This window comes from Salmo salar, unplaced genomic scaffold (assembly GCF_905237065.1).
Source record: "Salmo salar unplaced genomic scaffold, Ssal_v3.1, whole genome shotgun sequence".
In the NCBI taxonomy this organism is placed as follows: domain Eukaryota; kingdom Metazoa; phylum Chordata; class Actinopteri; order Salmoniformes; family Salmonidae; genus Salmo; species Salmo salar.
Window position 1 is genome coordinate 94,687 of NW_025547010.1, and position 13,961 is coordinate 108,647.

The 13,961-nt window shown below is 42.2% G+C and overlaps 1 protein-coding gene across 1 annotated transcript; it reads right to left on the minus strand.

Moving 5' to 3' along the window:
• Window positions 1-1,832: 1,832 nt before the first annotated feature.
• On the minus strand, window positions 1,833-13,448 carry LOC123731692 (receptor activity-modifying protein 1-like). The gene is made up of 3 exons (XM_045711093.1): window positions 13,101-13,448; window positions 10,047-10,185; window positions 1,833-2,576 (listed from the first exon to the last, which is right to left on the minus strand). The coding sequence occupies exons 1-3, from the start codon at window positions 13,153-13,155 to the stop codon at window positions 2,333-2,335; spliced, it is 438 nt and encodes a 145-aa protein (XP_045567049.1). The 5' UTR covers window positions 13,156-13,448; the 3' UTR covers window positions 1,833-2,332.
• Window positions 13,449-13,961: the final 513 nt, after the last annotated feature.

The window sequence follows — 13,961 nt, forward strand, 5'->3', positions numbered from 1 at the left end:
CCTCTCTCCCTAAGTTACCATGGTCTGCTTTCCATATCAATCTCAAAAGTAATTATCTTACTAATGACAGCTAATACATAGAACGCTGATCCCCAAATGCTTAACAACAAGGTCAGTCAGTCACCATGACGATACTGATAAGGACCAATGCATGTGCACTCCACAGGTGGTCATCACACATCCATTACATTCCTAATGATTCAATCAAACAGGGCGAACTCACTGGCTAATGTTTCTGATTGCATTCCTATAACTCATTACAATCACTTACCGCTCTATTAGATTTGCCTCAATAGGTGACAGTGTTTGTAAGGTATTATAAGGCTATTTTAGGCTGTATACTCATTTAGACTTCATCTCTGTACACTCCTTGAGGCTATATCACTGAGATGTTACTGTGAGGTTTCACTTATCAAGCCCATCTGGCCTGTTTCACACATACAAGCACGCGCGTGCGCACGCACGCACGCACACACACACACACACACACACACACACACACACACACACACACCACACACCACGTGAACAGTTCAGCTGGGTACAGAATAGTTCACACCTTCTCCACAGGGAGTGGACAGCGGCCATATTGCTATAGCTCTGGGCCCAGGCTTTAATTCATGTCCCTTTTTTTATAAATGTTTTTATTTAACCTTTATTTAACTAGACAAGTCAGTTAAGAACAAATTCTTATTTACAATGACGACCTACCAAAAGGCAAAAAGCCTCCTGCGGGGACGGGGGCTGGGTTTAAAAATATATATAAATTAAATTAATATAGGACAAAACACACATGACAATAAGAGAGACAACACAACACTACATAAAGAGATACCTAAGACAACAACATAGCAAGGCAGCAACACATGACAACACAGCATGGTAGCAACACAACATGACAACAACATGGTAGCAACACAACATGGTAGCAGCACAAAACATCGTACAAACATTATTGGGCACAGTCATCAGCACAAAGGGCAAAAAGGTAGCGACAACAATACATCACGCAAAGCAGCCACAACTGTCAGTAAGAGTGTCCATGATTGAGTCTTTGAATGAAGAGATGGAGATAAAACTGTCCAGTTTGAGTGTTTGTTGCAGCTCGTTCCAGTCACTAGCTGCAGCAAACTGAAAAGACGAGCGACTCAGGGATGTGTGTGCTTTGGGGACCTTTAACAGAATGTGACTGGCAGAATGGGTGTTGTATGCGGAGGATGAGGGCTGCAGTAGATATCTCAGATAGGGGGACTGAGGCCTTTTTACTGCAGTCACATTGAGATTAATAACACCGTTGCTATGGCGAGCCAGCTTTGGGACTATATTCTGCCACTTGTGTTAAGGCGAGCTGCCAATCAAAGCGGCTTTTAATCTTTTAATTTCTTCCATTCTCCTTCAGGGAGACCCAGGGCCCTCTGGTGTGCTGACTCACTGTGTGGTTTGCCTTTTCATAAAACAAGAAAATGTGTGTAAGTGTGTGTGTGTGTCGTGCGTGCGTGTGTGTGTGCCTTCTCGTTCTGCCCACCACAGTATGAGAATAGCCAGTTGTTTTTGAATGGTTCATATTGTAATGTATTTTTGATACTTCTCTACACAGGTGTGTGTATTGGGATGTTGCAGTACTCTGATTCCTGAATCTGATAGTTATGGTAGTAGGTGGATGGTAGTATGGCACTCAGTGCTGGGGAGAGATATATTGGTTCTGGCTATGGGCTGAAGGGGCATCTCTACACTCCTCAGGTGGGAGTTAAATTCTGTTCTCATTCATGTTTGGATATCAAACAAATATCATATTGATATCAAAATAAATGGATACCAAAAACAATGTCATATTCATATTCATACGAGGTATTTATTATCTGTCCTCCATGCCCTACACCACATTAGCCCTCTCTTGGTTGGCCACTTGGTGGTTTACAATAATACAATGCATGTTTTAAATTGGAATTTCTAGGGTTATCGATGAGCCACAGTACAATCTAAAGCCTTTGCTTTGTTTCAGTAGTAGGCTTCTGAGAGGTCCTTAACTCATACTACCAGTGTCCATCAAACAACAAACATCACAGAAAGATTACAATCTTAGTATGCTGTTGGGTATCTCTGCTTGTCGTTTGTCCCAGTTCAGTGTCCCCTCCATCATGTCTCCCCTATCGGATAAGTTGGAGTTCGTTCTCCAAGAGGTCAGGTTGATCCCTAGAAGCTGGCCTCGGGTCAGTTTTGCTTTTCCTCCGCTAATGATTCAGTTTAGAATTTTGGCAGGGCAAACTGATCCTAGATCTGTAATCTGTACCCAGGGGCACCTTCACCCAGGATGAGACAGTTACACGATTCCCTAGCAACATTTACCGCTCCACACCACTAGGGCAGTCATGAGCAGAGTGACCAGCACAGGCACTCCAATGAAAGGCCCCAAGATACGTATAGGAGGGTCCCGAAGCAGCCTGCCGGTCAGAGCGCAGTCGTGAAAGTAGTCCCAGTGGAGGCGTATGAAGAGTTCGTCTATCAGCCGGTTGGGCCAGAAGCAGTGCATTTTGAGTGCCATGAAAAAGGTGCAGTTGGTCAGTTCCTCGTAAGGCCTGCAGGAAAGGATAAAACATTGAAACTAGGGGGCAGCATGAGAAAACTAACTCTAACTTTTAAATACAATGCATTCGGAAAGTATTCAGACCCCTTGATTTTTCCTATTTTTTTTTACATTTCAGTCTTATTTTAAAATTGATAAAAAATAATAATAATCAGCATTAATCTACACACAATACCCCATTATGACAAAGAGAAAACTGGTTTAAAAAAAGAGAAATACCTTATTTACATAAGTATTCAGACCCTTTGCTATGAGACTCGAAATTGAGCTCAGATGCATCCTGTTTCTATTGATCATCCTTGAGATGTTTCTACAACCTGATTGGAGTCCACCTGTGCTAAATTCAATTGATTGGACATGATTTGGAAAGGCACACACCTGTCTATATAAGGTCCCACAGTTGACAGTGCATGTCAGAGCAAAAAACAAGCCATGAGTTTGAAGGTATTGCCGTAGAGCTCCGAGACAGGAATGTGTCAAGGCACAGATCTGGGGAAGGGTACCAAAACATTTCTGAAGCAATGAAGGTCCTCAAGAACACAGTGGCCTCCATCATTCTTAAATGGAAGAAGTTTGCAACCACCAAGACTCTTCCTAGAGCTGGCTGCCCGGCCAAACTGAGCAATCAGGGGAGAAGGAGCTTGGTCAGGGAGGTGACCAAGAACGCGATGGTCACTCTGACAGAGCTCCAGTTCCTCTGTGGAGATGGGAGAACTTTCCAGAAGGACAGCATCTCTGCAGCACTCCAGCAATCAGGCCTTTCTGGTAGAGTGGCCAGACGGAAGCCACTCCTCAGTAAATGACACATGACAGCCCGCTTGGTGTTTGCCAAAAGGCACCTAAAGTCTCTCAGACCATGAGAAACAAGATTGTCTGGTCTGATGAAACCAATATTGAACTCTTTGGCCTGAATGCCAAGCGTCACGTCTGGAGGAAGCCTGACACCATCCCTAACACCATGAAGCATGGTGGTGGCAGCATCATGCTGATTGGATGTTTTTCAGCGGCAGGGACTGGGAGACTAGTCAGGATCGAGGCAAAGATGAACGGAGCAAAGTACAGAGAGATCCTTGATGAAAACCTGCTCCAGAGCTCTCAGAACCTCAGACTAGACAATGACCCTAAGCACACAGCCAAGACAACGCAGGAGTGGCTTCAGGACAAGCCTCTGAATGTCCTTGAGTTGCCCAGCCAGAGCCCGGACTTGAACCTGGTCGAACATCTCTGGAGAGACCTGAAAATAGCTGTGCAGTGACGCTCCCCATCCAACCTGACAGAGCTTGAGGGGCTCTGCAGAGAAGAATGGTAGAAAATCCATTAATACAGCTTGTAACGTCATACCCAGGAAGACACATTGCTTTAATTGCAGCCAAAGTTGCTTCAACAAAGTACTGAGTAAAGGGTATGAATACTTACATAAATGTGATATTTCCGTTTGAATTTTTTTAATAAATTAGCAAAGATTTCTACAAACCAGTTTTTGCTAAGTCATTATGGCGTACTGTGTGTAGATTGAGGAAAACAAAAACATTTAATCAATTTAATCAAAATGTGGAAAACGTCAAGGGGTCTGAATACTTAACGAAGGCACTGTATGTTAGGTTTATTTTAATATATTTTTGGGGGAGTCGATATTCATTGGCATCAAAATAGCCATTCCTCAAAACATGTCTGAAAAGTGACTCTTTGAAAACAGGTCTGTTTCACTTGTGGTCTCCAACCGACGGAGTGGGAAAAGGCAAACTAACAGCTTGAATTACCAGCAGGCTTAGCACAGCTAAATATAACTACCATAGCTAGGTGGTAGGGGGTTAGAGAGGAGACATACCTTACAGCTAAATATAACTACCATAGCTAGGTGGTAGGGGGTTAGAGAGGGGACATACCTTACAGCTAAATATAACTACCATAGCTAGGTGGTAGGGGGTTAGAGAGGGGACATACCTTACAGCTAAATATAACTACCATAGCTAGGTGGTAGGGGGTTAGAGAGGGGACATACCTTACAGCTAAATATAACTACCATAGCTAGGTGGTAGGTGGTTAGAGAGGAGTCATACCTTACAGCTAAATATAACTACCATAGCTAGGTGGTAGGGTGTTAGAGAGGGGACATACCTTACAGCTAAATATAACTACCATAGCTAGGTGGTAGGTGGTTAGAGAGGGGACATACCTTACAGCTAAATATAACTACCATAGCTAGGTGGTAGGGGGGTAGAGAGGGGACATACCTTACAGCTAAATATAACTACCATAGCTAGGTGGTAGGTGGTTAGAGAGGGGACATACCTTACAGCTAAATATAACTACCATAGCTAGGTGGTAGGTGGTTAGAGAGGGGACATAGCTTACAGCTAAATATAACTACCATAGCTAGGTTGTAGGTGGCTAGAGAGGGGACATACCATACAGCTAAATATAACTACCATAGCTAGGTGGTAGGTTGTTAGAGAGGAGACATACCTTACAGCTAAATATAACTACCATAGCTAGGTGGTAGGGGGTTAGAGAGGGGACATACCTTACAGCTAAATATAACTACCATAGCTAGGTGGTAGGGGGTTAGAGAGGAGTCATACCTTACAGCTAAATATAACTACCATAGCTAGGTGGTAGGGGGTTAGAGAGGGGACATACCTTACAGCTAAATATAACTACCATAGCTAGGTGGTAGGTTGTTAGAGAGGAGACATACCTTACAGCTAAATATAACTACCATAGCTAGGTGGTAGGGAGTTAGAGAGGAGTCATACCTTACAGCTAAATATAACTACCATAGCTAGGTGGTAGGTTGTTAGAGAGGAGACATACCTTACAGCTAAATATAACTACCATAGCTAGGTGGTAGGGGGTTAGAGAGGAGACATACCATACAGCTAAATATAACTACCATAGCTAGGTGGTAGGTTGTTAGAGAGGGGACATACCTTACAGCTATATATAACTACCATAGCTAGGTGGTAGGGGGTTAGAGAGGAGACATACCTTACAGCTAAATATAACTACCATAGCTAGGTGGTAGGGGGTTAGAGAGGAGACATACCTTACAGCTAAATATAACTACCATAGCTAGGTGGTAGGGGGTTAGAGAGGGGACATACCTTACAGCTAAATATAACTACCATAGCTAGGTGGTAGGTTGTTAGAGAGGAGACATACCTTACAGCTAAATATAACTACCATAGCTAGGTGGTAGGGGGTTAGATAGGAGACATACCTTACAGCTAAATATAACTACCATAGCTAGGTGGTAGGGGGTTAGAGAGGAGACATACCTTACAGCTAAATATAACTACCATAGCTAGGTGGTAGGGGGTTAGAGAGGAGTCATACCATACAGCTAAATATAACTACCATAGCTAGGTGGTAGGTTGTTAGAGAGGGGACATACCTTACAGCTAAATATAACTACCATAGCTAGGTGGTAGGGGGTTAGAGAGGAGACATACCTTACAGCTAAATATAACTACCATAGCTAGGTGGTAGGGGGTTAGAGAGGAGACATACCTTACAGCTAAATATAACTACCATAGCTAGGTGGTAGGGGGTTAGAGAGGGGACATACCTTACAGCTAAATATAACTACCATAGCTAGGTGGTAGGGGGTTAGAGAGGAGACATACCTTACAGCTAAATATAACTACCATAGCTAGGTGGTAGGGGGTTAGAGAGGAGTCATACCATACAGCTAAATATAACTACCATAGCTAGGTGGTAGGTGGTTAGAGAGGGGACATACCTTACAGCTAAATATAACTACCATAGCTAGGTGGTAGGGGGTTAGAGAGGAGACATACCTTACAGCTAAATATAACTACCATAGCTAGGTGGTAGGTTGTTAGAGAGGGGACATACCTTACAGCTAAATATAACTACCATAGCTAGGTGGTAGGGGGTTAGAGAGGAGACATACCTTACAGCTAAATATAACTACCATAGCTAGGTGGTAGGGGGTTAGAGAGGAGTCATACCATACAGCTAAATATAACTACCATAGCTAGGTGGTAGGGGGTTAGAGAGGGGACATACCTTACAGCTAAATATAACTACCATAGCTAGGTGGTAGGGGGTTAGAGAGGAGACATACCTTACAGCTAAATATAACTACCATAGCTAGGTGGTAGGTTGTTAGAGAGGAGACATACCTTACAGCTAAATATAACTACCATAGCTAGGTGGTAGGGGGTTAGAGAGGAGTCATACCATACAGCTAAATATAACTACCATAGCTAGGTGGTAGGGGGTTAGAGAGGGGACATACCTTACAGCTAAATATAACTACCATAGCTAGGTGGTAGGTGGTTAGAGAGGAGACATACCTTACAGGTAAATATAACTACCATAGCTAGGTGGTAGGGGGTTAGAGAGGAGACATACCTTACAGGTAAATATAACTACCATAGCTAGGTGGTAGGGGGTTAGAGAGGAGACATACCATACAGCTAAATATAACTACCATAGCTAGGTGGTAGGTTGTTAGAGAGGGGACATACCTTACAGCTAAATATAACTACCATAGCTAGGTGGTAGGTTGTTAGAGAGGGGACATACCTTACAGCTAAATATAACTACCATAGCTAGGTGGTAGGGGGTTAGAGAGGGGACATACCATACAGCTAAATATAACTACCATAGCTAGGTGGTAGGGGGTTAGAGAGGAGTCATACCAGCAGTGGAACTCCCAATATCATACCAGGGGAGCTACAGACCAGCATGACTGAGTGAATATAATTAGATCTAAGACACACTGACGTGCCTTTGGTCTCCTGAAAATTTCAGAGGTGTTTGGACTGAATAAAGGTGATTAAATGAATGACTCATTGATGCATAACATGAAGCCTTGGCAGTGTTTCTTGAAAATGTGTTCTTCATTGGAAACTTTGTTCTAAAAGAGCGTACATGAATTCAGTGTAATTTCCGACTCTCTTTGACACTGGAAACCCCAAAGGTGACTACTGTTCAACTTCTAATAGGGCATGTGGTCCTGAACACACACACACACACACACACACACACACACACACACACACACACACACACACACACACACACACACACACACACACACACACACACACACACACACACACACACACACACACACACACACACACACACACACACACTTAGTACCCTGTGTCCCCATTGCAGACAGCCATGCAGAACCTGTGTATAGGTGTCACCTTACACAACATCAGTGTGCCCTAAACCCAAGACCAGAGGGGCTGGTTAATAGAATATTTGTTTATGCAAAGTTCTGTCTCTTTCTCAATCTCTCTCTTCCTCTTTGCTTTTTCTTTCCACATGCAAAACAGAGTTGACCTGCTCACTAAATCGCTCTATCTATCTCCCTTTCTCTATCTATTCCTCCCTCTCCCTCCTTCACTCTCTCTTCTTCCCTCCCTACCCAGCTAACAATTCTAGGGAGAGAGAATTGGAAATTCTTTGTAATCTTACCCGTAATGTTCTCCTAATGTTTGAGTCTCCGGTTTTCCATTAGTCAGGGGAACATTCTATCTACACTAACAAAAAACCTTCTGAGAACCTTTTCAGCATGTTTTGGTGATAACGTTAGGAGAACAGGCAGAATTATCTAGAACGTGGTTACAAAGTTCTCAGAATATACAACATTAATGTTCTAGACACGTTTCATGGGAACGCTGCAAGAACATTTCTGTGTATCAGTTGTCAGGACGTTGCCTGATGGTCCCAAAGAAACGTTCTCCCAAAATAAAAATGTTTTATTACACATCACACCTTGTTACTATTGCCAAGCCCATCAAGGCCCTGATTGGTCACCCACAGATCCATTCACAGCTCTTCCTGTCTGTTGACAAGGTTACACACAGACAGTGCTTTTAACATAGTGTTTTCAACTTACATATTTCACACACATGATTACATTGTGCATGTTCATTTATACAGCAATTATTATTCAATATGTTGTCGCCTTTGATTTGAACTCACAACCTCATGGTTCACCACATTTAGATCGTGTTGCTAAACCACATTTGTGTCAGTTATCAGTTCATTTGACTGTTCTCTCATCAGTGATTTGATAGTTATCAGTTAATTTGACTGTTCTCTCATCAGTGATTTGATAGTTATCAGTTAATTTGACTGTTCTCTCATCAGTGGTTTGATAGTTATCAGTTAATTTGACTGTTCTCTCATCAGTGATTTGATAGTTATCAGTTAATTTGACTGTTCTCTCATCAGTGATTTGATAGTTATCAGTTCATTTGACTGTTCTCTCATCAATGATTTGATAGTTATCAGTTCATTTGACTGTTCTCTCATCAGTGATTTGATAGTTATCAGTTCATTTGACTGTTCTCTCATCAGTGGTTTGATAGTTATCAGTTCATTTGACTGTTCTCTCATCAGTGATTTGATAGTTGTCTAATGATGGTGGAACATATTAAAATGGTTGAATGAAAACTGGACACAGGACTGTTCTTGCATGTGCTTATTGGGCCAGTATAGTTAGGCCCTGTCCAGAAGAAACACTAAACCCTTCTCCCTAGGCACTTGTTTACATCTGAGACAACTTGATAGGTGTAAGCTATAGGGTGAATGCACTTCTCAGTAAATCTCAGCTCTGTTAAAAGTACACTCAATACAAACTATTACTGATCCTAGTGATTCAGGAGGATCATTAAAACAGGTTGATATGCCCCACCAACATTACACAACTATACTGAAAGTCCTTCAATCGCTGAAATAAGTCAATCAAATCACCGATTAAAGAATAGTCATATTAACAGAAAGATGGTGGTGTAGCAGGAAGATCCGAGTACTGTGAACCTAAAGGTTGTGAGTTCAAATCCCAGTTGAGGACATGTTGAATAATAACTACTCTAGAAATTAACATGCATCATTTAATCATGTATGTCAAAGTGTGTCATACATGTAAGTTGAAAACATTCTATGTGTGAGCATCCTTAACTTTGCCAACAGACAAAGAACTCTGAACGGATCAGTGGTTCACCAATCAGGGCCTTGATTGGCTCTGCAATACATGTTTTGGGGGACACATATTTTTGCAACTCTCCCATGGAACATGTCTAAAATATGAATATCTTATGTTCTGAGAACATGGCAACCATGTTTCCATGAAATGTGTATAGAACATTCACACTTTCTGGGTCAATTCGATTTCACATTAAGGGAATGGTATCTTGGAAACATTCCTTGCACATCACAGGAACATTCCTATGAGGAATCCTTCTATCTGTGTGTCTGTTATGGTGATAGACATGTAAACATTGCTCTCCAGATGGAACGGTCTTGTAAAGACAAGGACCTCTGCTAAACTGGTAGAGCATCATTTGCAAGTAATACTGCCAAATAATACAGTGACATAATTCAAGTAAATGTAATTGAACTCAACTCTATTTTTATTTAGGATGAATAAAATTTAGGATGGATTTAGGTGAATAATATAGATTATACTGACTGAAAAGTGTCGGACCAGCTGCACCACAGGCTCTGGTCCAGGGCCTCCATGTCCAGAGTGAACTTGGTCATACAGAAGTCAGAGATGGCCCTCTCGTAGGCACCGCTGCAGCCGCTCACTGGGGGAAAGCCACAGGCTGCTTCAGAGGGAAGGAACATGTAATCAGATAGTAGTGTAGTTGTTAGAAACGATTAGGGAGGCAGCAAGTTTATGAAACAGGGGCTAAATGTATCAAGCGTCTAAGAGTAGGAGTGATGATTTAGGATCAGTTTTGCCTTTAAGATCATAAACAATAAGATTATATGGACAGGGGGCACCAGATCCTAGATCAGCAGTTTCACTCTGATACGCTTGATGCATACAGCCGAAGAGCTTGATTCAAATATCCTTCGTTAATAAGCGTTTGATTGAGCCTGCCTGGAGTACCGGATAGGCAAGGTTTGCACTTTTGGGACCATTCCGTTGCACTAGGCAAGCTCAATCTAATGCAGCTTAAAGTATTCTAAAGACAACAAGTACTATTTGAACCCATGTCTTGAATTAAACATCCTAACCTGACCAGTACGGACCACCAGAATAGACTGTCCCAGTCTGTCATCCATGCATGCTTCAAGATGTCAACCATTGTCCCTGTACTCAAGCCAACAAAGGTTATCTGCTTAAATGACTATCTCTCTGCCTATAGCGCTCAGTTCTTTAATCATGAAGTGTTTTGAGAGGCTGGTCAAGGACCACATCAGCTCCACCTTACCTGAAACTCTGGACCCATTAGGATGTGCATACCGACCTAACAGATCTACGGATGACGTAATCGCCAGTGTTCTGAACACGCCCCTATCCCACTTGGACGTGCTGTGAGAGTGCTGTTCATCGACTACAGTTCACCACCTACTGACATTGATGGGGCTGCAGTGGAGCGGGTCAAAAGTTCCACTCTGCCAGGGCTCCAACCTCCACCCTGTAGAAGGTCTCATCGCTGCCAGTAAATGAGCGCTAAAGCCACCCAATGTCCACTTACAAGGTCATCTACGCATTAACACAAGGTTAGGCAGTCCAAGGTGAAGGATTGTCCATGTGGATAAATGTCTAGCTGGTGAGTTGGTGTGGAGCCCCAGGGGTTTACAGAGGTGTTCTTAACCGGAACTCTGGAATGCAACCAAATGGTTCAGATAGGGGCCTGTGATTGGGTACCCTGGCAACCTGGTCCCTAACATAGAGGTGTGAAGTGCCCTCTGTCTGGATGAAAAGGTCAGGCTAAGGTTGGGGGTCAATACTTGGTAGCCTACCTCAGCTGTAAGAAGTCCCAAATGTTGTCTCTGAAGTGCCAGAGCCATGGAGAGGGTTTGAATGGTTGATGTCTGAGAGTTTAATGTTAGATGTTTTTGTACAGACAGCACAAAGCACTTTATGGGAAACTCAGTGTCCCAGATCTGTTTTTGCTCTTTCCTTCTCCATTGCTCTCATTGTCAAGTCAAACATGTTGGGCATGTCAATGAGCGCCAGTTGGTATGATAGCACAACCAGACTGACGCTCAGGCTATTGTATGGGTTCTCCTGACTTCCGCTGGCTAATAGTTCACACTTCTTTTGACTGAGAATGAGAGCAGCTCTCACACACGGCAAAATTGCCAGGGGTGACAGAAAAGTGGAACAGCAAAGTGCCCAAAGGCAGTTAAATTACCATTTAACAGTAGCAAAAAACTGATTGTGCCTTTAAAATCACAAGGTTTACCTAGCAGTAACCTTTGATTTGAGTACTCTGACTAATGTAATTCGAGAGCCATCTATAATTAGGCTACTATTAGTAATTATATCCTCCTGTGGGTGAATTGGGGACAACCCACTGGGCACAGATGTCAATTATCAAATCAAATGTTATATGTCACATGCACTGAAAACAACAGGTGTAGTAGACCTTACAGTGAAAAGCCCTTAACCAACAATACAGTTTGAAGAAAAATAAGTGTAAAGAAAGTATTTACTAAAATAAACTGAAGTAAAAAAAATTACAAAATAAATAAAAAAGAGAAGAAAATAGAAAAATAACAAGTAATTAAAGAGCAGTAAAATAACAGTAGTGAGGCTATATACTGGGGTACCAGTACAGAGTCAATGTGCGGGGCAGCGGTTAGTCGAGGTAATTGAGATAATATGTACATGTTGGTAGAAAATGGGGGTCAATGCAAATAGTCCGGGTAGCCATTTGATTGGCTGTTCAGGAGTCATATCCGGCAGAAGCTGTTAAGAAGCCTTTGTGACCTAGACTTGGCCCTCCGGTACCGCTTGCCGTGCGGTAGCAGAGAGAACAGTCTATGGTGCAATTAAACGTCTATTCCACTTGGTTCAACGTAATTTCATTGAAATTAATTGAAATCACGTTGATTCAACCAGTGTGTGCCCAGTGGGAAGCGGAATAAATAAGCTTTGTGTCAAATGTATAGAGACCAGTTCATAGAAAGCTTTGCATTGACTTTGACTGCATCTTCATGCATTTGATGCTGCTGATTAATTCAGGTTGGCCCAGATATCCTTCACCTTGGTCAGCTGTTTTGTCCAGTATTGTGCGAACATGTATTCATATTCATCATGACCATGTGTAGACTCCCAATGAGAAAATAATTCGAAAGACATCTTCCTAAGAAAGCTGATGACCAACGCTTAGAGACCAGATGCTCTATGTGAATACTGTACAAAATCATAATACTGAACACTTCACTTTTATAACGTCAATAATCGATGAAGTTGTTTAATGTCAAAATTTGACATTTTCATTCTTAGCTTCATTCTACAGCACACATTTAAAATGTTATTTAATTTTCTCCTAATGGTCAAACGTTTGGAATACGCAATAAGCTTTATAGGCTACATCAAACGAAAAAGGTCAATGTAAGTCATTTTTAGACGACTTGGTACGGTTCGGCTATCTGGTAAGAATAGGAAGTGCGCCAGGGAGGCAAAAAGCATAACATAAAAAAAACAAAAAACAACCAGCAAACAAAAGCAAAACAACAAATAGCATTAGCTATTATATATAATTGATCATATCACACGTACCTGCCACACATAAAACAAGGGTTAGTTTTGTCAGCGATGTACAGTCTAGTGCCATAGCTTCTTATTATGGATTGCACCGAAGAGACGCGGCAGTAACCTAACTTCTCACTCGTGTTCTCTTCTTCAGTGTATTGATGCGCTAATTCTTCCGACTCCTTGTCCTTTGCAATAACTGATTCATCAAATGCATATGCATTCTCCAACTGAAGCCATTGTTCACGCCAGTTGTCTATTTTAACTGGGGACAGGAGCGACACCCAAGTCGTAGAGCCATCCATAAATCAGTGGTAAATTGTTGGCTAACTTCCATACATAGCCGCGGGAAGTAGGGGTGTTGACGGTGCTGCAGCATCCACTGAAAAACCAGAATAAAAAGTATTCATAAAACATTGCACAACACCAGCGAACCCCCCCCCGTTCTCCCCCCCACCAGCGAACCCCCCAGACAAGAAATGTCTGGTTAAAGTTATTCTGTTGCTGTTGAGGTGGACAGTCTACCACTGTACTGTAAGTAGCCTATAGTGCCCAAAATACCACAGAGTGCACGCAGGACTGTTGCGGTAGCACAACGGACATCGTAGACTACCACAGCCAGGGTTGGCTGTATGATTTAGTTTTTATGTTGTCCTATTGCCAGGTTCTGAGATTTACAATTATATATATATATATTTTACCATATTTGAAATGTAATTGCCTTGTATACAAAATCCTGTGCTCTCTCCCACAGGTGGTGCAACCTCCCTAATTTATCCATTGGTTGGTTTATTCTATTATGCGTATTAAAGCTTTATTCCATTGTTCATTTCATAAAGTGGACACACTATCAATCATTCTCATGTAATGCACTAGAGTCTGGCTTTG

What these genes read in the sequence shown, in the direction of transcription:
- LOC123731692 (XM_045711093.1), bottom strand. Translation starts at nt 13,155, where the DNA reads ATGGCACTAGACTGTACATCGCTGACAAAACTAACCCTTGTTTTATGT. An exon ending in CCTTGTTTTATGTGTGGCAG is followed by an intron (nt 10,186 to 13,100) that starts GTACGTGTGATA and finishes TTCCCTCTGAAG; the next exon opens with CAGCCTGTGGCTTTCCCCCA. An exon ending in AGCTGGTCCGACACTTTTCA is followed by an intron (nt 2,577 to 10,046) that starts GTCAGTATAATC and finishes CCTTTCCTGCAG; the next exon opens with GCCTTACGAGGAACTGACCA.